We start from the raw sequence: 27988 nt of genomic DNA on the forward strand, positions 1-27988 counted from the left end.
ACAAGTAGAGGCTGCCCGCGGGGGCTGGCGGGGTCCGGGTTCGTGCCTGAGTGCCCCCGGAAGGGTGAATCCGGACGCGAGCGCGGAAGGGGCGCGGCCTGAGGTCCCCAGGAAGGAGACGCGGGTACTGGCAGCGCTTGACAGGCTGAACTTGGATGGGAGCACCTGGTGCCTCGGGACTGCTCCGATGCCCGGTAGGTGTACACCCAGTTCCTGCCCCTGCCTGCCGGGTTTAGAGGTTTTGGCGGGAGGATGTGAGGGGTGCAGCCTTCCCAGGTGCAAACCTCACCCCGACCCCGTCTTCAAAGCTGGGTCCGGGTCCAGTGGAGATGAGCAAGGAGGAAGTAGGCTTCCGGAAAGCCCCATCCCCAGGATCTCACCTGAAACATGAATAGGTATTAATGGCAAAAGTTAGTTAAGGGCTTACTGTGTGCCAGACACTTTCCCTGCCTCCTCGCGTTGAATCCTCCCGGCAACCCTTTGAGGTAGAGACTGTTACCCGCCCATTTTCCAGAGGAGGGTGCAATCAGCAACATGGGTAGAACTGACAGCCCCTCCACTTCCATACTGGCGCCCTCAGGAGGCTCAGGCGCTGGACTAGGGAGATGGAGCTGGACATAAACTCTCCTAGGCTTGAGGGAGTCAACAGGGACTGGGGTCACTCAGCGGGGTACATGTGGGGGATGAGAACTGTGGCCTGAAAGAGAAACGCCATCACCACGATGAAACGAGTGACAATGCTGTTATTCTTGTTTTAGTCACATTTGTTATTTTTGTGTGTGCCTGTATCAAGGTCTGCGCTGAATGTGGAATATGTGGAACTACATTGAAACATCACAACCGTCTTTTGATGGCAGCACCCTGAGGACCTCCCTTTTCCAGATGGGGAAACTGAGGCCCAGAATCGCTAAGTGGCTTGCTTGAGTTGACACAGGGAGCTCCAGGACTCACCCTCAGGTCTGTTTGACCACAGCTGCCTGTCCGGTTGTTCTGGGGAGGTGTGTTAAGAGTAGATTTTTATTTTACTTTTTATTCGTTTTTATTATTCATTTATTTATTTATATTTTTAGAGACAGGGTCTTACTTTGTCACCCAGGCTGGAATGCAGTGGTGTGATCACTACTTACTGCAGCGTCCAACTCCTAGGCTCAGGAGATCCTCCCACCTTGGCCTCCTGAGTAGCTTGAATACAAGTGTGTGCCACCACAGCTGGCTAAATTTTAAAAATTTCTTGTAGAGACCGGGCATGGTGGTTGACGCCTGTAATCCCAGGACTTTGGGAGTCCGAGGCGGGCGGATCACCTGAGGTCAGAGATTCAAGACCAGCCTGGCCAACATGGCAAAACCCCATCTCTATTAAAAATACAAAAATTAGCTGGGCATGGTGGCGAATGCCTGTAATCTCAGCTACTCGGGAGGCTGAGGCAGGAGAATTGCTTGAACCAGGGAGGCGGAGGTTTCAAGCCGAGATCGCACCATTGCACTCCAGCCTGGGCAATAAGAGCAAAACTCCGTCTCAAACAAACAAACAAAACTTCTTGTAGAAACAGGGTCTTGCTATATGGCCTAGGCTGGTCTCCAGCTTCTGGGCTCAAATGATCCTCCTGACTCAACCTCCCAAAGTCCTGGGATTACAGGCGGGAGCCACTGTACCTGGCTAGAGCAGATTTTTATATCAGTGTCAATTGTGGAAAGAGGGGAGGGGTCAGTGTTATTGTTGATGAGAGATCTGCTAGGTGGGGATGCATACCCCAACCCCGTCCAACAAATGTGGAAACTGAGGCTCAGAGAGGGAATTGAGTCCTTAATGTCACACCAAGATTGGAGCCCAGGATCTTCCCCTCAGGCCTCAGCTGGGGTGGGTGGAAGGTTGAGGCGCTAATGGTGAGGGGCCTCTGGACTGAGAGTTGAGAGCTGATAGATTGTCCCCTTTCTAGCTGAGCCACCTGCTGGGAACATGCCTCTGCGCCATCGGGGAACAGCCAGGGGCGGCAAGCCTGTTGGGGATGGAGCCCAGCCCATGGCTACCATGGGAGGCCTGAAGGTGCTTCTGCACTGGGCTGGTCCACGCGGTGGGGAGCCCTGGGTCACCTTCAGTGAGTCATCGCTGACAGCTGAGGAAGTCTGCATTCACATCGCACATAAACTTGGTGAGTCTGGGGTGCTGGCACCATGAGGATGCATGGGCGTCCAGGCAGCAGCTGGGCCCCATCCATCTGTCCGTCCACCCACCCACCCTCCCACCCATCCATCCATCCATCCAACCATCCATCTACCCACTCACCCATCTATCCACCCACTCATCCATCCCCACATCCATCCATCCACTCACCCATGTACCCATATACCCATCCACCCACCCATCTACCCACCCACTCATCCACCCACCCACACATCCATCCATCCATCCACCGACCCACACACCCAGCCACCCACCCATCTATCCATCCATCTACCCACCCAGCCACCCACCCAGCCACCCACACATCCATCTATCCACCCACGTACCCACCCACTCCTCCACCCAAGCACCCATCCATCCATCCACCCATGTACCCACCCACTCCTCCACCCACCTACCCACTCATCCATCCACCCACCCACCCATTCACCCATCTACCCATTCATTCATACATCCACCCACCCCACAACCATCCATCCATCTACCCACTCACCCATCCACCCACCCATCTATCCATCCATCCATTCATCCACCTATGCGCCCATCAACCCACTTACCCACACACCCACCCACTCCTCCACCCACCCACCCATTTATCCATCCACCCATCCACTCATCCATCCATCCATCCATGCACCCATTCATATAGCGAACGTTTTGTGAGCATCTACTGTGTGGCAGCTGCAAATCACTGCTTTTGTAGAGCTGAAATTTTAGGAAGATAGCAAGAAATATAATAAATCAGAAAACTTGCCCAGGTGCAGTAGCTGACACCTGTAATCCCAGCACTTGAGGAGGCCCAGGCAGGAGGATTGCTTGATACCAGTAGTTGGAGACCAGCCTGGGCAACATAGGGAGACCCTATCTCAACAAAACAATTTTAGAAATTAGCCAGGCGTGGTGGTGCATGTCTGTAGTCCCAGCTACTTGAGAGGCTGAGGCAAGAGGATCGCTTGAGGCCAGGAGTTCAAGCCTGCAATGAGCTATGGTTGCATCACTGCATCCCAGCGTGGGGGACAGAGTGAGACCCTGTGTCATTAAAAAAAGTCTGTAGTCTGCAGTAGATGTATTTGGAAGTGCAGTTTCCTCTGCTGGAGATCTTTCCTTCCCCCCTTTCCCCTTTCCCCTTTCCCCTTTCCCCTTTCCCCTTTTTCCCCTTTTTCCCCTTTTTCCCCTTTTTCCCCTTTTTCCCCTTTTCTTTCTTTCTTTCTTGACGGAGTCTTGCTCTGTCATCCAGGCTGGAGTGCAGTAGTGTAATCTCAGCTCACTGCAATGTCCATGTCCCAGGTTCCAGCGATTCTCCTGCCTCAGTCACCTGAGTAGCTAGGATTACAGGCACACACCACCACGCCAGTTAGTTTTGTTTTGTTTTTGTTGAGATGGAGTCTTGCTCTGTCACCAAGCTAGAGGCTGGAGTGCAGTGGCGTGATCTCAGCTTACTGCAACCTTCGCCTCCCTGGTTCAAGCGATTCTCCTGCCTCAGCCTCCTGAGTAGCTGGGACTACAGGCAGGCACCACCATGCCCAGGTAATTTTTGTATTTTCAGTAGAGACAGGTTTCACCATGTTGGCCAGGATGGTCTCGATCTCTTGACCTCGTGATCCACCTGCCTCAGGCTCTCAAAGTGCTGGGATTACAGGCGTGAGCCACTGTGCCCAGCCGTTAGTTTTTGTATTTTTAGTAGAGATGGAGTTTTGCCATGTTGGCCAGGCTGGTCTTGAACACCTGACCTCAAGTGATCCACCTGCCTCAGCCTCCCAAAGTGCTGGGATTACAGGCATGAGCCACCATGCCCGGCCAAGGGAAGGCCTTTCTAAGGTGACTTTGGTTACATATACCTTCCTTCAGAAACTCCTTTTACCTCCCCTATTCCCAGCTTTCCATGACTGGATGGGGGCACTGCAGTAAATTTCTATACCACCTCCTACTTCCCCATCCATAGCTGAGTCTTTTTTTCATTTTCTTTTTTCTTTTGCAGAGACAAAGTCTCTCTCTGTTGCCCAGGCTGAAGTGCAGTGGTGCTGTCACGATGCACTGCAGCCTCTACCTGCCAGGCTCAAGTGATTCTCCTGCCTCAGCCTCCCGAATAGCTGAGACTACAGGCACAGGTCACCACACGTGGCTAATTTTTATATTTTCTGTAGAGATGGGGCCTCGCCATGTTGCCCAGGCTGGTCTCAAACTCCTGGGCTCAAGTGATCCGCCCACCTCGGTCTCCCAAAGTGTAGGGAGGCATGAGCCATCCCACTTGGCCATGACTGATTCTTCTTTTTTATTTATTTATTTTTTTCTTTTTTGAGATGGAGTCTTGCTCTGTTGCCAGGCTGTAGTGCAGTGGCATAAAATTGGCTCACTGCAACCTCCGCCTCCTAGATTCAAGCAATTCTCCTACCTCAGCCTCCCGAGTAGCTGGGACTACAGGCACGTGCCACCATGCCCAGCTAATTTTTGTATTTTTAGTAGAGACAGGGTTTTACCATGTTGACCAGGATAGTCTCGATCTCTTGACTGTGTAATAAAGGTCACGCCTGGCCAGCTCTATTTTTTTTGAGATGGAGTTTCACTCTTGTTGACCAGGCTGGAATGCAATGGCATGATCTTGGCTCAGTGCAACCTCTGCCTCCCAGGTTCAAGCAATTCTTCTGCCTCAGCCTCCTGAGTAGCTGGGATTACAGGCGCCCACCACCATGCCCAGCTACTTTTTGTATTTTTAGTAGAAACGAGGTTTCACCATGTTGGCCAGGCTGATCTCGAACTCCTGACCTCAAGTGATCTTCGCGGCATGGCTGATTCTTAAAGGACTCAGACAGGTGTGTGGGGGGGATGTGAAACACGCTCAGCAGAGGGAGCAGCACGCACGGAAGCCCTGAAAGCTTGATCTGTTTGAGGAAGGAAAAGTCCTTCAGAGTGACTCAGGTATCAATTTTGAGAGTTTAGAAGGGGAAGTAACAATTGAAACCAGGGCACAGCAGGCAAAAGCCAGGGTGGGGGTGCTTAGAGTCAAGGGGTTGGGCATTCTCTGGGAGCAATGGGGAGCCATGGAAGGATTAAGCCAGAGAGTGTAGTAGTCTAACTAGTTTTTTTACTTTTTACTTTATTTTTGTTTTGTATTCTTTTTTTTTTTTTTTTTTTTTTTGAGACAGAGTCTCCCTCTGTTGCCCAGGCTGGAGTACAGTGGCGCCATCTCAGCTTACTGCAACCTCTGCCTCCTGGATTCAAGTGATTCTCCTGCCTCAGCAGCTTCCCAAGTAGCTGGGATTACAGGTGCACCAGCAGCCCAGCTGATTTTTTTTGTTTTTTGCATTTTTAGTAGAGACAGGGTTTAACAGTATTAGCCAGGATGGTTTCAATCTTCTGACATTATGATCTGCCTGCCTCAGCCTCCCAAAGTCCTGGGATTACAGGTGTGAACCACCACACCCAGTTTTTTTCTTTTTTAAGATGGAATTTTACTCTGTTGCCCAAGCTGGAATATAATGGTGCAATCTCGGCTCACTGCAACCTCCGCTTCCCGGGTTCAAGTGATTCTCCTGCCTCAGCCTCCCGAGTAGCTGGGATTACAGACATATGCCACCATGCTTGGCTAACTTTTTGTATTTTTAGTAGAAATGGGATTTCACCATGTTGGTCAGGCTGGTCTTGAACTCTTGACCTCAGGTGATCTGCCCACCTCAGCCTCCCAAAGCCGCCGCGCCTGGCCCACAGATAGAATTTTTAAATGATGTGAATAGAAAGAAAGATGCACTGGGTGGCTGGCGGGAAATGACGGCAAGTCTGCAGACTGGATTGGGATTGGGCTTTGCATTTGAAGATTGTGGATGGATCCCCAGGACATGGAGGGTGCAGGAAGAGCAGGTCGTGATGACCAGTCTATCATGGAGCGAGTGGAGAAGTTGAAGATAACAACCAAGTTCCTGGTTTGAAGAAATGGGCAGAAGCCACACACAGTGGCTCATACCCATAATCCCATCAACTCCAGAGACTGAGATGGAAGGATCTCTTGAGCCCTGGAGGTTGAGGCTGCAGTGAGCCAGGATTGCACCACTGCACTGCAGCCTGGGTGGCAAAGAAAGACCCTGACTCTTTAAAAACCAAAATCAAAACAAAAAAACAGGCTGGGTGCGGTGGCTCACACCTGTAATCCCAGCACTTTAAGAGGCCAAGGCAGATGGATCACGAGGTCAAGAGATCGAGATCATCCAGGCCAACATGGTGAAAACTGTCTCTATTAAAAATACAAAAAAAAAAAAATAGCTAGGCATGGTGGTGCATGCTGGTAGTCCCAGCTACTTGGGAGGCTAAGGCAGGAGAATTGCTTGAGCCCAGGAGGCAGAGGTTGCAGTGAGCTGAGATCATGCTACTGCACTCCAGCCTGGGCAACAGAGCGAGACTCCGTCTCAAAAAAAAAAAAAAAACTGCTCAGAGGAGGGGAGGTTTGGGGTTTGGGGGCCACAGATAAGATGTGTTGTTTGGAACACGGCACATCTAAGGGGGGTCTGTGATGTCCAGGGGAAGACAGCCTGGAGGTGATTTGATGTTTCTTTGGGGCTGGAGTTCAGGGAGATGCTAGGTAATTCCAGCAGTTTGTAGAGTTATGTTGGTCCAGCTAGGAAAAGTTTTGATGCAGAAATAAACCCCCAAATCTTAAGACAATCAAGGTTTACCTAAAATCGGCCAAGCACGGTGGCTCATGCCTGTAATTCCAGCACTTTGGGAGGCTGAGGTGGGCAGATCACCTGAGGTCAGGCGTTTAAGACCAGCCTGGCCAACATGGCAAAACCTCATCTCTTCTAAAAATACAAAAATTAGCCGGGCGTGGTGGTAAGCACCTGTAATTCCAGCTGCTTGGGAGGCTGAGACAGGAGAATCACTTGAACCCAGAAGGTAGTGAGCCGAGATCAAGCCACTGCACTCCAGTCTGGGCAACAGAGAGCAAGACTGCATCTCAAAAAAAAAAAGGTAGCCTTTGCGGTGACTCACACCTGTAATCCCAGCACTTTGGGAGGCCAAGGCGGGCAGATCACGAGGTCAGGAGTTTGAGACCAGCCTGACCAACATGGTGAAATTCTGTCTCTACTAAAAATACAAAAAAATAGCCGGGCATGGTGGCACACACCTAGTAATCCCAGCTACTCAGGAGGCTGAGGCAGAGAATCGCTTGAACCCAGGAGGCACAGGTTGCAGTGAGCCAGTATCACACCACTGCACTCTAGCCTGGGTGACAGAACGAGACTGCATCAAAAAAAAAAAAAAGGTTTACCTAAAATTAAGTGCAGGTTGGATGGTTTACCTCTATCTTATAGCTTCACCACTTGTCACAAGAAGCCTTCAGCATACCTTGGGTGGTGAAGGTGGCAAGAGGATTTATTTCCAGGCTTGGAAATGTGCCCATCCCTTTGACCAGAAACCAGTGCACTGGCCCCACCCTAGCTGCAAGGGAGGCTGGGAAATGTAGTCCTCCTGTGAGCCACAGCATGGTCAACATATGCACTGTAGTCTCCCCAGGGGCAACATGAGACTGAAGCTGCAGGTGGGGGAGGGGGGCCTCAGAGGGAGTGTGAAGGCAGACATTGGGTCTGGGGGATCTTCAGGCTGACGGTAGCACATGACGTGACTCCTGACCTCGTTTCTCCCCTGTTCCAGGTATCACTCCTCCCTGTTTCAATCTCTTCGCCCTCTTCGATGCCCAGGCCCAAGTCTGGTTGCCCCCAAACCACATCCTAGAGATCCCCAGAGACGCAGGCCTGATGCTGTATTTCCGCATGAGGTGGGTGGAGACCCCTTTGCAAAGCTCGTCCCCTCCTGTGGTGGAGCTGGTCTCTGTGCTAAGCCCCAGCTGTGTCCCTCCCTTTCTGCAGGTTTTATTTCCGGAATTGGCATGGCATGAATCCTCAGGAGCCAGCTGTGTACCGCTGTGGGCCCCCAGGAGCTGAGGCATCCTCAGAGACAGCACAGGGGATGCAACTCCTGGACCCAGCCTCATTTGAATACCTCTTTGAGCAGGTATGAGCAGGGCTTGGGGGAGGATCATTTGTGGGAGACTTAGGGGCAGTTGAGGAGCCCCCACTTCTTTCCCTGGTTCAGTATAGTTAATAGGTTTCAACTCATGCCATCTGGGGATCTTTTTTTTTTTTTTTAAATGGAGTTTTGCTCTGTCCCTCAGGCTGGAGTGCAGTGGTGTGATCTCAGCTCACTGCAACCTCCAACTCCCAAGTTGAAGCGATTCGCCCACCTCAGCCTCCTGAGTTGCTGGGATTACAGGTGCCTGCCACCACGCCCGGCTAATTTTTGTATTTTTAGTAGAGACGGGGTTTCACCATTTTGGCCACGCTGATCTCAAACTCCTGACCTCAAGTGATTTGCCTGCCTCGGCCTCCAAAAGTCCTGGGATTACAGGTGTGAGCCACCATCCCTGGCTCAGGTTGAAGGGGAAAAAGTGCTGTGATTGATTAGTGATGTCTGCCACAGGCACAAGATTGAGAAGAGGAGGGTTATATGCTGTGTATTTGGCCTTTCTAAGAAATGCTAGTCTCTGTCCTCAAGGTGATGAGATGCAGGAAATTAGGGTTACCTGGCTAGAGCAAGTTTGTCCATCTCATTGCCTGCATGGTGCATGCTGCCCAGGATGGCTTTGAATGTGGCCCAATACAAATTCCTAAACTATCTTAAAATATTATGAGATTTTGCTGAAAAAAAAATTTTTGAGACTGAGTTTTGGTCTTGTTGCCCAGGCTAGAGTGCAGTCACGATCTCAGCTCACTGCAACCTCTGCCTCCTGGGTTCAAGCGATTCTCCTGCCTCAACCTCCCGAGTAGCTGGGATTACAGGCATGTGCCACCATGCCCGGCTAATTTTGTATTTTTAGTAGAGGCGGGGTTTCTCCATGTTTGGTTAGGCTGGTCTCAAACTCCTGACCTCAGGTGATCCACCGGCCACAGCCTCCCAAAGTGCTGGGATTACACATGTGAGCCACCATGCCTGACCTGCGATTTTTTTTTGTTTTTAAAGCTCATCAGCTATCATTAGTGTTGGTGTATTTTATGTGTGGCCCAAGACAGTTCTTTCAGTATGGTCCAGGGAAGCCAGAAGATTGGATACTTCTGGGCTAGAGCGTGAACGAATTCCCACACCTCCCTTTCTGCTTAATTTCCCATTCCCAGGGCAAGCATGAGTTTGTGAATGACGTGGCATCACTGTGGGAGCTGTCCAGCGAGGAGGAGATCCACCACTTTAAGAATGAGAGCCTGGGCATGGCCTTTCTGCACCTCTGTCACCTCGCTCTCCACCATGGCATCCCCCTGGAGGAGGTGGCCAAGAAGACCAGGTATCTGGGAATGGGGTGGGGATGCTGTGTAGGCAGGGGGAAGTGCCCCGAGCATCTGGGATCCAGGGTAAACTTCACATATTGCCATGCCTCTATTTTTTTTTTTTTTTTGAGCCAGAATCTTGCTCTGTCTCCCAGGCTGGAGTGCAGTGGTGCGATTTCAGCTCACTGCAACCTCTACCTCCTGGGTCGAAGAGATTCTCCTGCCTCAGCCTCCTGAGTAGCTGGGATTACAGGCCCCTGCCACCATGCCTGGCTAATTTTTGTATTTAGTAGAGATGAGGTTTCATCATGTTGACCAGGCTGGTCTCAAACTCCTGACCTTGTGATCCTCCTGCCTCAGCCTCCCACAGTGCTAGGATTATAGGCGTGAGCCACCGTACCTGTCTGAAACACATTTTTTCCATCATTCTGAAGGGTTAGGGCTGTGGCGGTGAAATCTAGGGTACGGGGAAGCCCGGAGGTGGCGGCCTGTCTAGCCTGTACATCAGAGTGCTTCTCCACTTGACTTTGTGACACCTTCTCAGCAGAGGAAACAGTGTCATACAAAGCCCCCGGGGCAGAAGGCAGCAGAGGCCTCTTTCCAGGGGAAGTGAATGTGGAATTTATTTTATTTTTTATTTTTATGTATGTATGTATCTATCTATTTTTCTGAGACGGAATCTCACTCTGTCACCAGGTTGGAGTACAGTGGCGCAATACTGGCTCACTGCAACCTCCACCTCCTGGGTTCAATTGATTCTCCTGCCTCAGCCTCCTGAGTAGCTGGGAATACAGGCGCATGCCACCATGTCCAGCTAATTTTTATATTTTTAGTTGAGTAAGGGTTTCACCATGTTGGCCATGATGGTCTCCGATCTCTTGACCTAGTGATCCGCCTGCCTTGGTCTCCCAAAGTGCTGGGATTACAGGCGTGAGCCACTGTTCCAGGCCCTAAATGTGGAATTTGATTGCCTGAGTGCAGGAGTCAGCCAGGCATGTGTAGGGATCTTATTCCTGGGCTTTTCCAAGGCAAGCCTTGGAAAGCCTGGATGTGGGAGCAAGGAGCAATTGGAACCTCAAACTTTAGAGTCCCTCTGGGCAAGGGGTGACAGAGAGAGGCTTGGAAGTAGAAATTGAGTTGGGGAAACCTGGGATCTAGGTGCACCATCCTGGCCATTGGCTGCAGGCAGGTCATGGGGTGAAGGAGATGGACTGGGGAGGGCAGAGGGGCAGGACTTTGTGAGAAGCACAGACCTATGCCTCTTAGTGTTTTTTTGTTTGTTTTGAGATGGGGTCTCATTCTGTTGCCCAGGCTGGCATGCAGTGCTACAGTCTCAACTCATTGCAACCTCCACCTCTCAGGTTCAAGTGATCCTCTGGCCTCAGCCTCCTGAGTAGCTGGGACTACAGGCATGCACTATGCCCAGCTAATTTTTAAATTTTTTTGGAGAAAGGGTCTTGCTATGTTGCCCAGGCTAGTCTTGAACTCCTGGCCTCAAGCGATCCGCCCTCCTTAGCCTCCCAAAGTGCTGGGATTACAGATGTGAGCCACCACATCTGGTCTCTTTATCTCTTTTCTTTCTTTTTTTTTTTGAGACAGGGTCTCACTCTGTTGCCCAGGCTGGAGTGTGATGGTGCGATCATAGCTCAGGGCAGCCTTGGGTACCTGGGTTCAAGCTGTCCTCCTGCCTCAGCCTCCTGAATAGCTGTGATTATAGACAGGCATGTACCACCAACTTGGCTAATTAGTTTTTAAACATTTTTTGTAGAGGTAGGGTCGTGGCATGTTTTTCAGGCTGGTCTTGAACTCCTGGCCTCAAGCGATCCTTCTGCCTTGGCCTCCCAAGTAGCTGAGACTACAGGCTTATGTTACCACACCTGGCTGGTGTGCCTGTTTTCTAGATGAGGCAGCTGAGGCTCAGAGAGGTTAAGCCACTTGCCCTGTGTCACCCAGCTGGGCCTGCAACCCAGGTCCCTGACTGGCTCCTCCCTGTGGTCCCCCCAGCTTCAAGGACTGCATCCCGCGCTCCTTCCGTCGGCAGATCCAGCAGCACAACGCCCTGACCCGGCTGCGCCTTCGGAACGTCTTCCGCAGGTTCCTGCGGGATTTCCAGCCAGGCCGCCTCTCCCAGCAGATGGTCATGGTCAAATACCTGGCCACACTCGAGCGGCTGGCACCCCGCTTTGGCACAGAGCGTATACCCGTGTGCCACCTGAGGCTGCTGGCCCAGGCTGAGGGGGAGCCCTGCTACATACGGGACAGTGGGGAGGCCCCTACAGACCCTGGCCCTGAGTCTGCTGCTGGGACCCCCACCCACGAGGTGCTGGTGACAGGCACTGGTGGCATCCAGTGGTGGCCAGTACAGGAGGAGGTGAGCCAGGTGCCTTTTCTGTCCTGGGGGTCCAGGTTGGGCTGGGGTGGGGGTCTCTGCTCATCCTTGGCCCTAGACTCTGAGGGTGGCTGACCTGAGCTCTCTCCCAACATGGCTCTGAGGTATCTGTCCACTGGGGTTAGTTTCTTGGAGAGGGTCTTCCATCTGCTTGCCCCCTGGGGACCTGAATTCTGGGGTCTGCACCTCCAGGGAAGCCCTTCGTCTGGGGACTGGCACCTGGTGTGAGGGAGTCATGATTCTGCCCTCTGCCCTCCCTGAGGGTTAGGCTTCCAGCATGTGTATGTTTTGGGGGTGGGTCCCCATCCCACCTGTGACACTGGGACTTGGGAGGTCGACCTAGGGTGGTGCCTGGGCCCTCTGTCTCCATCCTCTGCTCCACTTGCTGGGTGTCCAGGGTTCAATCAGGGGCAGCAGCAGGAATCTCCAAGCCAGCCTGTCTAGGAAGAAAGCCAAGGCTCACGAGGCAATCGCCCAGCCGGCAGACAAGCCGAGGGAGCCACCTCGGGTCTACTTCTGTGACTTCCGGGACATCACCCACGTGGTGCTGAAAGAGCGCCGTGTCAGCATCCACCGGCAGGACAACAAGTGCCTGGTGAGGCCCGGGGTGGGGGCTGGGCTAGGGGCCAGCATAGCCTTCGAGGACGCCTGCCTGATGCGCCCCTGGCCGGCAGGAGCTGAGCCTGCCTTCTCGGGCTATGGCGCTGTCCTTCGTGTCACTGGTGGACGGCTATTTCCGCCTGACAGCCGACTCCAGCCACTACCTGTGCCACGAGGTGGCTCCCCCACGGCTGGTGATGAGCATCCAGGACGGGATCCACGGACCCCTGCTGTGAGTGCTGGGTGGGGGGCCCCGGGGGCACCACCAAGGCTGCCAACTAGACTGTGAGCCCTAGATGTGTGTGTGTGGGGGGGGGGTGCAGGGTGTGTGTGTGGGGGGGTACATGTCTTATTTTATTTTATTTTTTGTCACCCAGGCTGGAGTGCAGTGGCACAATCTCAGTTCACTGCAGCCTCCACCTTCCAGGTTCAAGCAATTCTCCAGCCTCAGCCTCTTGAGTAGCTGGGACTACAGGTGCCTGCCACCACGCCTGGCTAATTTTTTTCTCTTTTTCTTTTCTTTCTTTCTTTTTTTTTTTTTAAGACGGAGTTTCACTCTTGTTGCCCAGGCTAGAGTGCAGTGGCGTGATCTCAGTGCACTGCAACCTCTGCCTCCCAGGTTCAAGCAATTCACCTGTCTCAACCTCCCAAATAGCTGGGATTACAGGCATGAGCCACCATGCCCAGCTAATTTTTTATTTTTAGTAGAGATGGGGTTTCACCGTATTGGTCAGACTGGTCTCGAACTCCTGACCTTGTGATCCGCCCACCTCAGCCTCCCAAAGTGCTGGGATTACAGGCATGAGCCACCGTGCCCAGCGAGGTTCAGGCACCACGTCTGTGTGTCAGCCACTGCACATGTAGGTTTCTGGGCCTATGTAGCCATGACACCTGCTAGTGCATGTTTGTGTCACCTATGCATCTGGGGTGCCCAGTCCCCCGTGTGGCCCTGTCACACCGGGCAGCATCTGTGATTGTTGTCCTTCACATGTGTGACTGGCTAGCCATCGTGTGTCACCCTTGTGAGTGGTGGTGGCTGAAGTTGGGTGTGTGCCCATCCAGCTCCTGATGGCTGTTTCCTATCTTAGAGTGTGTGTCACCTTGTCAGGGTGTCAAGTACAAAAGCAGGGATAGGCTGGGTGTGGTGGCTTATGCCTATAATCCTAGCGTTTTGGGAGGCCGAGGTGGGAGAATCACTTGAGCCCAGGATTTCAAGAGCAGCCTGGGCAACATAGCAAGGCCTTGTAACTACTGAAAGTATAAAAATTAACCGGGCGCACCTGTAATTCCAGCTCCTCAGGAGGCTGAGGTGGGAGAATTGCTTAAGCCTGGGAGGTCCAGGCTGAAGTGAGCTGAGATCATGCCACTGCACTCCAGCTTGGGCAACAGAGCAAGACCCTGTCTCAGAAAAAAAAAAAAAAAGAGAGAGAGAGCAGGTAGCCAGGCATGGTGGCTCACACCTGTAATCCCAGCACTTTGGGAGGCTGAGGTGGGCGGATCATTTGAGGTCAGGAGTTTGAGAATGGCTAACATGGTGAGACCCCCTCTCTACTAAAAATAAAAAAATTAGCTGGGCTTGGTGGCGGGCGCCTGTAATCCCAGCACTTTGGGAGGCTGAGGCGGGCGGATCATTTGAGGTCAGGAGTTTGAGAGTGGCTAACATGGTGAGACCCCCTCTCTACTAAAAATAAAAAAATTAGCTGGGCATGGTGGTGGGCGCCTGTAATCCCAGCTACTCGGGAGGCTGAGGCAAGAGAATCTCTTGAACCCAGGAGGCAGAGGTTGCAGTGAGCTGAGATTGCGCCATTGCACTCCAGCCTGAGTGACATAGTGAGATTCTGTCTCAAAAAGAGTGGCTGTGTCTGACAATTATCCTAGCTGTGTGTGTGCCCTCTAAGCAGGTAATGAGTATCATTGTTCCCGGGTATGGGTTCAGCAGTGGCCCCAGGTGGCCTGATGGTCCCTCTGGACCCCCCTCCAGGGAGCCATTTGTGCAGGCCAAGCTGCGGCCCGAGGATGGCCTGTACCTCATTCACTGGAGCACCAGCCACCCCTATCGCCTGATCCTCACGGTGGCCCAGCACAGCCAGGTGGGCCCAGGGCTGGGGTCCAGGGCTGGGGCTGGTCACGCTCCCATGCCTGGAGCCCTGCTCACCGCTTCCACCTCTGCCACCTCCTGCCAGGCACCAGATGGCACGCAGAGTTTGCAGCTCCGGAAGTTCCCCATTGAGCAGCAGGCTGGGGCCTTCATGCTGGAGGGCTGGGGCCGGTCCTTCTCCAGCGTTCGGGAACTTGGGGCTGCTTTGCGGGGCTGCTCACTGAAAGCGGGGGACGACTGCTTCTCTCTGCGTCGCTGTTGCCTGCCCCAACCGGGAGGTATGACGATGGGGGGACCTCTGGGTGGGGTGTGGCATCCCTTTCCCAGCCCAGCCCTCCATGACTTCACACCTGCCCCCAGAAACCTCCAACCTCATCATCATGCGGGGGGCTCTGGCCAGCACCAGGCCACTCAACCTCAGCCAGCTCAGCTTCCACCGGGTCGACCAGAAGGAGATCACCCAGGTGGGGGCAAGGAAGGGGCCGGGGCAAGGGCAGGGCCCCTGGCGATGTGGGTGCTGGGGGCCCTGGGAGATTAGCTGCCAACTGCTGCCACAACCGTGTTCTGTGCCACACGGTCCCGCAGCTGTCCCACTTGGGCCAGGGCACAAGGACCAATGTGTATGAGGGCCGCCTGCGAGTGGAGGGCAGTGGGGGCCCTGAGGAGGGCAAGATGGACGACGAGGTCCCCCTCGGGCCCGGCAGGGACTGTGGGCAGGAGCTGCGAGTGGTCCTCAAAGTGCTGGATCCAAGTCACCATGACATTGCCCTGGTGAGTGGCCAGGGCCAGGCCTGGGTGTGTCTGTGGAGGAGGTGGCCGGTTGGGATGGGAGGAATCAGCTTTGCACCCACTTGACCTGCTTGGTCCCCACAGGCCTTCTATGAGACAGCCAGCCTCATGAGCCAGGTCTCCCACGTGCACCTGGCCTTCGTGCATGGTGTCTGTGTGCGCGGCCCTGAAAGTGAGTGGGTCCCGCCATGCCCACCCTCCTCGGGAGGCCACCCCCCACTTATACCCACTCCCTGATCTGTACCCCAACCCTTGACCTGTACCCCAACTGATGCCTATTTCTCGATTCTCACCTATACTCTGATCCCGGGCTACACCTTGACCTTCAACCTAGACCCCAACCTCTGACAATATTCCAGCCCATAACTTACATCCCAACACCTCGACCCTCATTTGCCCTCAGTCTCAACCCACTCCCTGATTCCCAACTATGTTCCCATTTCCATCTATCTCCCAAACAACCTCTACAATCCAGCCTCCATCTGCCCCTGGCCCCATCAGCACGATGGCCCCAGCCAGACTCCAACACTGATGTGTCCTGATTCTCCCAGGCCTCAGCCCCTGCACATCCAACTCTGCCTAACCCCACCTCTTCCTTTCCTCTGCTGGTAGCTCAAAACTCCTAGTATAGGCCGGGTGCAGTGGCTCATACCTGTAATCTCAGCACTTTGGGAGGCTGAGGTGGGAGGATCGGTTAAACCCAGGAGTTTAAGACCAGCCTGGGTAACATGGCCAGACACTGTCTTTACAGAAAATTTAAAAATTAGGGCCAGGCATGGTGACATGTGCCTGTAGTCCTAGCTACTTGGGAGGCTGAAATGGGAAGATTGCTTGAGCCCAGGAGTTCAAGGCTGCAGTGAGCCATAATTGCACCACTACGCTCAAAAATAATAATAGTAATACATAAAAAATAATAAAGCCCCATACAGAACAACCCTAGACTCACCCATCCCTTAACCCCTTGTGTGTGTGTGTGTCTCCCTCAGCTTCCCCCAGACCCTGGCTGACACCCTGACCCATATTTCCCTGACTACCCTGACTGCATCACTTACACCCCAACCTCAAGCCCCCAGCCTCTGCTTATCCATGCCCATCCCCCCATTGCTAGTTGCTCACTTTCTAGGCTCACCTTTATTTCTTTTATTGTGAGATGGGGTCTCTTTCTGTTGCCCAGGCTGCAATGCAGTGGCGCCATCATGGCTCACTGAAGCCTTGACCTCCTGGCTCAAGCAATCCTCCTACCTCAGCCTCTTAAGCACCTGGGATCACAGGCATGTGCTACCACACCCAGCTGATTTTTAAAAAAATTTTTAAATAGGGTCTTAATATGTTGCCTAGGCTGGTCACTCCTAGGCTCAAGGGATATTCCTGCCTGAGCCTCTCAAAGTGACGGGATTACAGGTGTGAGCCATTGTACCCTGCCACCTTTATCTCTTTTTTAAATTTTTTTTGAGACGGAGTCTCACACTGTCTCTGTCACCCATGCTGGAGTGTAATGTGTGATCTCGGCTCACTGCAACCTCCGTCTCGCAGGTTCAAGCGGTTTTTCTGCCTTAGCCTCCTTAGTAGCTCAGATTACAGGTGTGCGCCACCACGCCCAGCTAATTTTTTTGTATTTTTTTTTTTTAGTAGAGATTGGGTTTCATCATGTTGGCCAGGCTGCTCTTGAACTCCTGACCTCAGGTGATCCTCCTGCCTCTTCCTCCCAAAGTGGTGGGATTACAGGTGTGAGCCACCACGCCCGGCCTACCTTTCTGTCTTGAACTTTGACTTCCTCCTTGCCTCACCCTACCTGGACCCCAATGCCCTCATCTTCTGCTGCCTGTGCTGCATTCTGCATTTCTCCTCTCCCCAAACTCACTTTCAACCCAGAACTCCACCCACACCTCTGCCCTGACACTTCCACAGCCATATGCACCCAGCCACATGCCAGTCCCTCCCTGGCCCCTCCCCCCATCCAGAGGGCAGGAGCAGGCAGGTCGTCCCAGAGCAGCTGTGTCTTTGCAGATATCATGGTGACAGAGTATGTGGAGCACGGGCCCCTGGACGTGTGGCTGCGGAGGGAGCGGGGCTGTGTGCCCATGGCTTGGAAGATGGTGGTGGCCCAGCAGCTGGCCAGCGCCCTCAGCTACCTGGTGTGTAGCCTATGTGCGGGGCCTGGGTCATTCAGGGAGGGCCAGGAGCCCAGGAGTTCGAGACCAGCCCAGGGAACATGCCGAGACCCCATCTTTAAAAAATAAATAAATATGGTGTTGAAGGAATTAAAGAAAATTAAAAATTAAAAAAAGATATTTAAAATCTAAAAAAGAAAAAAAAGAATTAAAAAGAAAAAATAAATATCCAGGCATGGTGGCTCACTCCTGTAATCCCAGCAGTTTGAGAGGCTAAGGTGGGCGATCACCTGAGGTCAAGAGTTTGAGACCAGCCTGGCCAATATAGCGAAACCCTGTCTCTACTAAAAATACAGAAAAATGGCCAGGCACAGTGTCTAAAGCCTGTAATAATCCCAGCACTTTGGAAGGCCAAGGCAGGCAAATCACCTGAGGTTGGGAGTTCAAGACCAGCCTGGCCAGCATGGAGAAACCCCATCTCTACTAAAAATACAAAAATTAGCTGGGCGTGATGGTGCATGCCTATAATCCCAGCTATTTGGGAGGCTGAGGAAGGAGAATTGCTTGAACCTGGGAGGTGGAGGTTGTGATGAGCTGAGATCGCACCATTGCACTCCAGCCTGGGCAACAAGAGTGAAACTCCATCTCAAAACGAACCATACACACACACATGCACAGCAAAATTAGCTGATGTGATAACTTGCACCTGTAGGCCCAATTACTCAGGAGGCTGAGGTGGGAGGATTGCTTGAGCCCGGGAAGTTGGGGCTGTAGTGAACTATGATCACACCACTGTACTCCAGCCTGGGCAGCAGCATAGCAAGACCCTATCTCTACCAGAAGTTTAAGAATTAGCCAGCCGCGGTAGTGTGCACCTGCAATTCTAGCTACTTGGAGGCTTGAGGCCAGGAGTTTGAGGCTGTAGTGAGCTATGTTCTTGCCACCATACTCCAGCCTGGGAGACAGAATAAGACCCTGTTTCAAAAAGAAAAAAATAATGCCCCCCTCCCAAAAAAAACCCAGTGATGGTCACAGTTGTCCTTTTCACATTGGCTGTCCCATGGGGGCCAGGTTTGGGGTTGGCATCTGTGTCCCTCCTGATGGCCTCGCCCCCTCTCCTACCCACCCCAGGAGAACAAGAACCTGGTTCACGGTAATGTGTGTGGCCGGAACATCCTGCTGGCACGTCTGGGGCTGGAGGAGGGCACCAGCCCTTTCATCAAGCTGAGTGATCCCGGCGTGGGCCTGGGCGCCCTCTCCAGGGAGGGTGAGTACTTGAGGGGACCTGGGCACAGTGGGGGCTTCCCCTGTTCCTTTCACCCTTGGTGACTTCTGACCTCGGCCCCCAGAGCGCGTGGAACGGATCCCCTGGATGGCCCCCGAGTGCTTGCCAGGCGGGCCCAACAGCCTAGGCACCGCCACGGACAAGTGGGGCTTTGGTGCCACCCTCCTCGAGATCTGCTTTGATGGAGAGGCCCCCCTCCAGAGCCGCAGCCCCTCCGAGGTATGTCTAGGGGACCCCTGGGCCCTCCCCACAAAGGGGGCCCTTCCAAGGAGTCCAGAGGACAGAATCAGAGCTCAGAGCTGCCTCCCCTCTGGCTGCGTGACTAAGTCTCTATGGGCCACCTGCAGGCGGTCCACTCGGGGCTCACTGTCATCCCAGCATTTTTTTTTTTTTTTTTTTTTAGATGAAGTCTCCCTTTGTCACCCAGGCAATCTCAACTCACTGCAACCTCCGCGTCCTGGGTTCAAGCAATTCTGCCCTAGCCTTCCGAGTAGCTGGGACTATAGGCGTTTGCCAGCATGCCTGGCTAATTTTTGTATTTTTAGTAGAGATGGGGTTTCCCCATGTTGGCCAGGCTGGTCTCAAACTCCTGACCTCAGGTGATCCACCCGACTCAGCCTCCCAAAGTGCTGGGATTACAGGCGTGAGCCATTGTACCTGGTCAGTCCCAGCCTTTGTGGAAGTCACTTGTACCTGGCACACAGAAGGCAAGTAAGAAACTTGGCTTCAGTTTTAGGCAGAGAGACCAGAGCAGTGATGGGAGACACCCAGGCTGCAGAGAGGGGAAGAGGGACGGAGGATGTCCCTCACCCAGCACTGGGGTCAGATAAGGCTTCCCAGAGGAGGTTTGTGTGTTGTTTTTGTTTTTGTTTTTTTGAGACGGAGTCTCACTCTGTCCCCCAGGCTAGAGTGCAGTGGCATGGTCTCTGCTCACTACAACCTCCACTTCCCAGGTTCAAGCAATTCTCCTGCCTTAGCCTTCTGAGTAGCTGGGATTATAGGGACCCACCATCATGCACAGCTAGTTTTTGTATTTTTAGTAGAGATGGGGTTTCCCCAGGGTCCCAGCACTGGGATGGATCTCAGTGTGGGGCTGCAGCCGGGTGCACAGCTAAATGTTGACCAGGCTGGTCTCAAACTCCTGACCTTGAGTGATCCACCCTCCTTGGCCTCCCAAAGTGCTGGGATTACAGGCGTGAGCCGCTGCACCCGGCCCTGGAGGAGGTTTTATCTAAATGTAAAATTATGCCAATGAGCCTGGCTAGGAAGGGCAGCTTAGGCAGAGTGCATGTGCTGTGCAAAGGCTGAGGCTTTGGTGTATGGAGGAGCTGTGGTCTATAGGAGGGGCGGGAGGGAACTCCAGGCGGGAGGCTGAGTGTGACACTCCAGCGCTGCATCATCACTGAACCTGGGTCCCAGTTCTGGCTCTGCAACTGTGAGCACATCCTCCCATTTTGCAGAGCCTCAGTTGCCTCATCTGTAAAATGGGACTGACAAGAGCGGGCACCTGGCCAGTCCAGCCCTGCCGCTCTGGAGGCTTGACTCTGCCTCTTGGGGAAGGGGTGGGGCAGGGGAAGGATGTTGACTCCTCTGGGTCCCTTCCCCAACAGAAAGAGCATTTCTACCAGAGGCAGCACCGGCTGCCCCAGCCCTCCTGCCCAGAGCTGGCCACACTCACTAGCCAGTGTCTGACCTATGAGCCAACCCAGAGGCCGTCATTCCGCACCATCCTGCGTGACCTCACCCGGCTACAACCCCACAGTGAGTTCCATCCCAGCGCTGGGACCCTGGGGAAGCAGGACGGGGCTGGGATCCCTGCTCTATTTCTGTAGTGCATGTGAGGTCTCTGCACTGTATTTCAGGGTGTGTGCCAGTTTCTTGCAGTGGCATTCACAAGCATGCCCTGCCTGGCTGCCCTGAGCTCTCCTTAATGTATTTATGTATTTATTTGTTTAATGTAATGGAATCTTGTTCTGTCGCCCAGGCTGGAGCACAGTGGTGCTATCTTGGCTCATTGTAACTTCCACCTCCTAGGTTCAAGCTATCCTCCCATCTTAGCCTCCCAAGTAGCTGGGATTACAAGCATGTGCCACCATGCTCAGCTAATTTTTTGTATTTTTAGTAGAAATGGGGTTTTGCCATGTTGGCCAGGCTGGTCTCAAACTTTTTTTTTTTTTTTTCCTGAGATGGAGTTTTGCTCTTGTTGCTCAGGGTGGAGTGCAATGGTGCAATCTTGGCTCACTGCAACCTCTGCCTTCTGGGTTCAAGCAATTCTCCTGCCTCAGCCTCCTGAGTAGCTGGGATTACAGGCACATGCCACCACATCTGGCTAATTTTTGTATTTTTAGTAGAGATGGGGTTCCGCCATGTTGGCCAGGCTAGTCTTGAACTCCTGACCTTGTGCACCACCCACCTTGGCTTCCCAAAGTGCTGGGATTATAGGCTTGAGCCACTGTGCCTGGCTTCCTTAATGTTTTGTTTGGGGAGAGATATAACTTCTTTGGATTAATTAGAGAATTAGACCATTGCAGTTTTTTCTTTTTAAAAAAATTTTTGTATTCTTAAAAAAATTAATATGGTATTTTCAACTGGCCATATCACATTTTTCTGTTTTTTGTTTTAAAGACTAGGTCTTGCTGTGTTGCCCAGGCAGGAGTGTGGTGGCTATTCACAGGCATGATCATGGCTGACTGCAGCCTGGAACTCCTGGGCTCTAGGGATCCTCCCACCTGGGTCTCCCAAAGTGCTGGGATTACAGGGGTGAGCCACCATGCCTGGCCGGTTTTCCCCTTTTCTCTATGAAACATCTGTGTCCTCTATCCAATCTCAGAACATCCAGATGTCAGGTTTGTTTTTTATTTTTAAGAGACAGTCTCTCTCTGTGGCTCAGGCTTACTGCAGCCTCAAACTCCTAGGCTCAAATGATCCTCCTACCTCAGCCTCCCAAGTAGCTGGGACCACAGGTACACGCCACCACACCTGGGTAATTTTTTTTAAGCTTTTTTTTTTTTTTCAGAGATGGGGTTTTGCCATGTTGTTCTGGCTGGTCTTGAACTCCTGGGCTTAAACGATCCTCCCACCTCAGCCTCCCAAACAGGTGTCAGTTTTGATGCAGCCGACTGCATCATTTTGGACAGAAAGTGGACTCTTAGCTGTTGCTGAAAAAGTCTTCTTACCTCTGGGATCAGAGGCTGGGGTAGCTGTGGCCAGCTTTGTGACTCCCAAGTGTGGGCCTGCTGGGAAAGGGTCAGGGTCAGGCCTTACCCACCGCAGCTCTTCCAGATCTTGCTGATGTCTTGACTGTGAACCTGGACTCACCTGCGTCAGACCCTACTGTTTTCCACAAGCGCTATTTGAAAAAGATCCGAGATCTGGGCGAGGTGAGGCGAGGGCCTGGGCTGCCTGCCTGGTAGGGGAGGAGTTTGGGGATTGAGGATAAATTCCTACCTAAGGTGACTCTCAGGAGATCTAGGTGCCAAGGAGCCATAAGAGCTTGGAGTAGTTTGAGCCTGGGTTATTCCAAATGGATCTGCCTGGAGGAGTGGCCTGGGAAATCGGGAGCTTGGGAGGGGTGCCGGGATTGGGGAGGTGGAGCTGATCCTCGTGGGCGCCCGATCAGGGCCACTTCGGTAAGGTCAGCTTGTACTGCTACGATCCGACCAACGACGGCACTGGCGAGATGGTGGCGGTGAAAGCCCTCAAGGCAGACTGCGGCCCCCAGCACCGCTCAGGCTGGAAGCAGGAGATTGACATTCTGCGCACGCTCTACCACGAGCACATCGTCAAGTACAAGGGCTGCAGCGAGGACCAAGGTGGGCGGGACCCCTCGAGCCCCAGAGACCCGAGGGGGCGTGGTTACAGCGTGGGTGTGGCGTTGTGGGCGGGGCCGGTTTGGCCCAACCAATTTGAGCCTCGACCTCAAGCTGCTGGACGCGGTTCTTGGCAGCTGGGTGGGCATGGCTAGGCTGCCTCTTTCCCTTCTGAGGGTCGCTACCTGCTGGGACCAGGATGGGTGGGAGCCACTAGCAGCTCCCTTAAGTTAGAATGGGGTGGTGCATGAGTCCATCCCACCTGAGGAATGGGTTTAGTGTGCGCGGGTCTTGGCCCTCGCTCCCGACCTTGGAGGGCCACTGCTGGGCTCAGGGTAGGCGGTCCCCGGCCCTCCCTCTATCGTCCCCCACCGGGGCCGCCCCTCTCCGCGGCAGGCGAGAAGTCGGTGCAGCTGGTCATGGAGTACGTGCCACTGGGCAGCCTCCGAGACTACCTGCCCCGGCACAGCGTCGGGCTGGCCCAGCTGCTGCTCTTCGCCCAGCAGATCTGCGAGGTGGGTCGGCCCCGCCCTTGCTTCTGGAGCTTGCCCTTTCCTCTTCAGCCTGGGCTGGCCTGAGCTGTCCGGTCCCGTCTGCTCTCACACCCCGCCCCTGCTCATTTGCCCAGGCCCGCTTGTCCTTGCGCTGACCTCCCAATTGGCCGGCTCACTTGGCCACACCCCTCCCAAGGGACCACGCGCGGCAGGCTGTGCCCTCCCAACTCGCCCTCCAACCCAGCGTTGCTCTCCAATCCCGCCCCTGCTTTCTGGCTCAGATTTCTTTTGCTTGGTGCCGCCTGCTGTCCGGCCCTCTACAGCGGCCGGGTCGCCACAGGCCTGACCTGACTGTCCCCCAGCCATCCTGGCTGCTCAGGTCCTGCCGCCGCCCCCGGCGGAACCCAGCCTCATTGAAACTCACGAGCCCCGCCCCGCCCCCCAGGGCATGGCCTATCTGCACGCGCAGCACTACATCCACCGAGACCTAGCCGCGCGCAACGTGCTGCTGGACAACGACAGGCTGGTCAAGATCGGGGACTTTGGCCTAGCCAAGGCCGTGCCCGAAGGCCACGAGTACTACCGTGTGCGCGAGGATGGGGACAGCCCCGTGTTCTGGTGACCAGACGGGGTGCAGTCTGAGGGGGTGTTGGGGAGTAGAAGGATGCTGGGTCTCATGACAGGGCGTGGTCCCAGTGAAGGGGGGCGGGGCTTAGTCGTGCGGGGGCGGGGCCTATGGTTGCAAGGAGCGGGGCATAGAGTGCGGCTTGGCTTGGTGGGCGGGGTTAACCCGGCCTAGCCTATAAGCGCCTCACCCCGCTCAGGTTGCCCTGTTAAGGGTGGGTCCCAACAGAGCCCAGAAAAATCCCTGAGTCCCAGGTGAGGGCTTCAGCCTGGTGTGACCCCCAAACCCTCCGTGCAGCACATCCTCAGTACAGCCTCCCCAGGCCTAAGTGTCCTTCTCCCCCTAGGTATGCCCCAGAGTGCCTGAAGGAGTATAAATTCTACTATGCGTCCGATGTCTGGTCCTTCGGGGTGACCCTGTATGAGCTGCTGACGCACTGTGCCTCCAGCCAGAGCCCCCCCACGGTGAGAGCCAGGCCTGCAGCCTCACCTGGAGTTTGCTAGAGGAACTAGAAAGGCATGCAGTTTCCCTAGTCCATAGCAAGTGTTAAAAAAAAAAAAAAAAAAAACCGCTGGGCGCGGTGACTTAGGCCTGTAATCCCGGCACTTTGGGAGGCCGAGGTGGGCAGATCACTTGAGGTCAGTAGTTCGAGAACCTGCCTGACCAACATGGTGAAACCCCGTCTTTATTAAAAATACAGAAATTAGGCTGATGCCCTTTTCGGCCTCAGCCCGCCCACACCTGGGTGAATAAAAAAAAAAAAAAAAAATACAAAACTTAGCTGGGCGTGATGCGGGTGCCTGTAATCCCAGCTACTCGGGAGGCTGAGGCAGGATAATTACTTGAACTCGGGAGGCAGAGGTTGCAGTGAACCTAGACCGCCCCACTGCACTCCAACCTGGGCAACAAGAGTGAAACTACATTTCAAAACCAAAAAAATTGAAAACCGAGCATTCACATCCCAACTCATCACTCTTGCGAGTGCTCACTCACTGAAGCTCACAGTTCTGATCTGTAAATGGCCCACCTACAGTGCAGGGAGCCACAGACTGTGACAGAAACCCTTAAACGGAGGTAGGCAAAATAGAAACAGTTTATTCTGCTATTTGCACGCTCCATGGATGGGGAGGGCCGGGGGCTTCAACCTGGACTCTCAGATGTCATCAGGAATCCTATTTTCTCCATCAGATCTACTGTTTGTGGTGGCATTTGTCAGGGAAGATTTCCCTCTGTGTGGCAACAACAGTGCCCCCTAACCCTCAAGGAACCCATACCTCTGGCTTAGGGTCCCAGTGGTCCTTTTACCTGCTTTTCTCAGAACTTGCTCCGCTTGGTCCAGCCTGGTTCCTGTGTGCTCCTCCGAGCCAATCACTGTGTAGTCACGGACCACAGGGATTGGCCAGTCCTGACCTTGGGGGAGGAGCCAAGAGTGTGTTGGGGCTTATTCTATTTTTTTTTTTTTTTTAACCAGAACAAGCAGTCAGAAGGGTGATGTTGGGGCTTATTCTAAAGCGCCTTTATGAGATGGGAAAAAAAGGCTGGGACGGTAGCTCACTCCTGTAATCCCAACACTTTGGGAAGTCGAGGCGGGAGCATCGCTTGAACCCAGGAATTCGAGACCAGCCTGGGCAATATAGTGAGATTTAGTTTGTTTTTCTTTTCTTTTTTTCTTTCTTTCTTTCTTTCTTTTTTTTTTTTTTTTGAGACAGAGTCTCGCTCTGTCCCCATGCTGGGGTGCAGTGGCACCATCTTGGCTCACTGCAACCTCCGCCTGCGGGGTTCAAGTGATTCTCCTGCCTCAGCCTCCTGAGTAGCTGGGATTACAGGCATGTGCCACCACACCCGGCTAATTTTTTTATTTTCAGTAGAGACGGAGTTTCACCATATTGACCAGGATGGTTTCGATCTCCAGACCTTGTGATCTGCCTGCCTCGGCCTCCGAAAGAGCTGAGATTACAGGCCCGAGCCACCGCACCCAGCCTTTTTGTTTGTTTGTTTTTGAGACGGAGTCTCGCTCTGTTGCCCAGGCTGGAGAGCAGTGGTGCGATCTGTGCTCACTGCAACTTCCCCTCCCGAGTGCAATTCTCGTGCCTCAGCTTCCTAAGACCTCGTATCTTAAAAAAAGAAAAAAAAAAAAATCAGCTGAGCATGGTGGTGGGCGCCTGTAATCACAACTACTTGGGAGGCTGAGGTAGGAGAATTGCTTAAACCTGGGAGGCGGAGATTGTAGTGAGCGGAGATCGTGCCACTGCACTCCAGCCTGAGCAACAGAGCGAGACTCCATCTCAAAAATAACAACAACAACAAAAACACCTGGTGTGCTGGCTCACGCCTGTAATCCCAGCACTTTGGGAGGCTGAGGTGGGCGGATCATCTGAGATAAGGAGTTAAAGACCAGCTGGGCAAACATGGTGAAACCCTGTCTGTACTAAAAAAAAAAAAAAATATATATATATATATATATATATATACACACAAAATATACAGTGGCCGCAGAGGGGGCCTCCTGCTCCCTAACCCAGGAGGAAACCAAGAGGGAGAAGTCAGTCTCACCCACACCCTGTGACTTACTCCTATCTGGAGACCCCACCTCTTTAAACCTATTTTTCTTCCATGGCCGTTGTGGCGGGTGCCTGTAATCCCAGCTACTCAGGAAGCTGAGGCAGGGAGAATTGCTTGAAACCAGGAGTTGGAGGTTGCAGTGAGCAGAGATCATGCCACTGCACTCCAGCCTGGGTGATAGAGCAAGACTGTCTCAAGAAAAAAAAAAAAAATTCTGGATGATAAAAACAACCTGCTGTAAGGCTTAATAACAGCAAACACCTGACTCAGGCTTGCTCCATAACTACTACTTCAACATTCACAGTCATCCCAGGTGGCAGATGTTATCCTATTTTAGGAATGAGAAAATTGAGGCCCAGAGAAGTGAACTCAAAGTCACACGGCCGAAAAGTGTAGGAGGTGGGATTAGAACCCATGCAGTCAACTTCATGAAGTTGCAGAGTGATTTTTGTTTTTTGAAATGAAGTTTCACTCGTTGCCCAGGCTGGAGTGTAACGATACAATCTCGGCTCACCACAACCTCTGCCTCCCAGATTCAAGCAATTATTTTGTCTCAGCCGCCCCAGTAGCTGGGATTAAAGGCATGCAACACTACACCTGGCTAATTTTGTATTTTTAGTAAAGATGGGGTTTCTCCATGTTGGTCAGGCTGGTCTCTAACTCCGGACCTCAGGTGATCCGCCCGCCTTGGCCTCCCAAAGTGCTGGGATTACAGGCATGAGCCACCACATCTGACCTTTTTTTTTTTTTTTTTTTTGAGATGGAGTTTTGCACTTGTTGCCCAGGCTGGAGTGCAATGGTGCAGTGTCGGCTCACTGCAACCTCCACTTCACAAGTTCAAGCGATTCTCTTGCCTCAGCCTCCCAAGTAGCTGGGATTACAGGTGCCTGCCACCATGCCCAGCTAATTTTTGTATTTTTAGTAGAGATAGGGTTTCACCATATTGGCCAGGCTGGTCTCGAACTCTTGACCTCAGGTTATCCACCTGCCTCAGCCTCCCAAAGTCCTGGGATTACAGGCATGAGCCACCTTGCCTGGCCTTCATTGCCTCTTGAAAAGAGCTTGTCTTGTTTCTGCTGTAGAAATTCCTTGAGCTCATAGGCATCACCCAGGGTCAGGTGACAGTGCTGAGACTCACTGAGTTGCTGGAACGAGGGGAGAGGCTGCCACGGCCCGACAAATGTCCCTGTGAGGTGAGACTTCCTTTGTTTTTTGCTGTCCCTGCCATCCTGCTGTGGGAGGGCAACTCCCACCTGCTCTGGTTTTTCCTTCTAGGTGTATCACCTCATGAAGAACTGCTGGGAGACGGAGGCATCCTTCCGTCCAACCTTCCAGAACCTCATACCCGTCCTGAAGACAGTCCATGAGAAGTACCAAAGCCAGGCCCCTTCGGTGTTCAGCGTGTGCTGAGTCACAGTGGCAGCCCTGCCTGGGAGGATTGGGCCAGGCAGCGGCCGCAGAGGGGGCCTCCTGCTCCTTACCCCAGGAGGAAGCCAGGAGGGCGAAGTCATCATCCACACCCTGTGCCTCACTCCTATCTGGAAACCCCACCTCTGTGAACCGACTTTTCTTCCATGGCCGTAAGCCTAACCATGATCTTGAGGGACCCAAGATGTGTGGGGCACTAATCCAGCCCCTGAATCCCCAGCTCCCAAACTTGAGCCCACCATTTCCACCATCTGGTAATAAACTCCTATTTCCTCTGCTGGAGCCCGTGATTCTTGGAGCCCTGTTTCA

The 27988-nt window shown here is 53.2% G+C and overlaps 1 protein-coding gene across 4 annotated transcripts; it reads left to right on the plus strand.

Moving 5' to 3' along the window:
* TYK2 (tyrosine kinase 2) lies at nt 1-27961 on the plus strand. 4 transcript variants are annotated; one of them, XM_012435979.2, is made up of 25 exons: nt 1-194; nt 794-957; nt 1938-2150; nt 7826-7949; nt 8041-8185; nt 9343-9506; nt 11494-11860; nt 12276-12473; nt 12553-12710; nt 14460-14568; nt 14662-14854; nt 14937-15040; nt 15162-15347; nt 15450-15537; nt 17373-17500; nt 18608-18743; nt 18826-18980; nt 20372-20522; nt 22035-22141; nt 22381-22573; nt 22967-23085; nt 23510-23682; nt 24036-24153; nt 27334-27444; nt 27527-27961. In XM_012435979.2, exons 3-25 carry the CDS (start codon nt 1958-1960, stop codon nt 27659-27661), a joined length of 3555 nt encoding a protein of 1184 aa, XP_012291402.2. In that variant the 5' UTR covers nt 1-194; nt 794-957; nt 1938-1957; the 3' UTR covers nt 27662-27961. The 4 variants fall into 4 exon arrangements, with proteins under 4 accessions (XP_012291402.2, XP_012291403.2, XP_021532327.2 ...); XM_012435980.2 differs by having other exon boundaries at nt 22044-22141; XM_021676652.2 differs by lacking the exons at nt 1-194; nt 794-957 and adding an exon at nt 5326-5446 and having other exon boundaries at nt 2062-2150.
* Nucleotides 27962-27988: the final 27 nt, after the last annotated feature.

Source organism: Aotus nancymaae, unplaced genomic scaffold, assembly GCF_030222135.1.
Source record: "Aotus nancymaae isolate 86718 unplaced genomic scaffold, 86718_ANA_hifiasm-v0.15.2.pri h1tg000028l, whole genome shotgun sequence".
Taxonomy (NCBI): domain Eukaryota; kingdom Metazoa; phylum Chordata; class Mammalia; order Primates; family Aotidae; genus Aotus; species Aotus nancymaae.

What these genes read in the sequence shown, in the direction of transcription:
- TYK2 (XM_012435979.2), top strand. Translation starts at nt 1,958, where the DNA reads ATGCCTCTGCGCCATCGGGGAACAGCCAGGGGCGGCAAGCCTGTTGGG. An exon ending in CACCCGGCTACAACCCCACA is followed by an intron (nt 20,523 to 22,034) that starts GTGAGTTCCATC and finishes TACCCACCGCAG; the next exon opens with CTCTTCCAGATCTTGCTGAT. An exon ending in TCGCCCAGCAGATCTGCGAG is followed by an intron (nt 23,086 to 23,509) that starts GTGGGTCGGCCC and finishes CCCGCCCCCCAG; the next exon opens with GGCATGGCCTATCTGCACGC.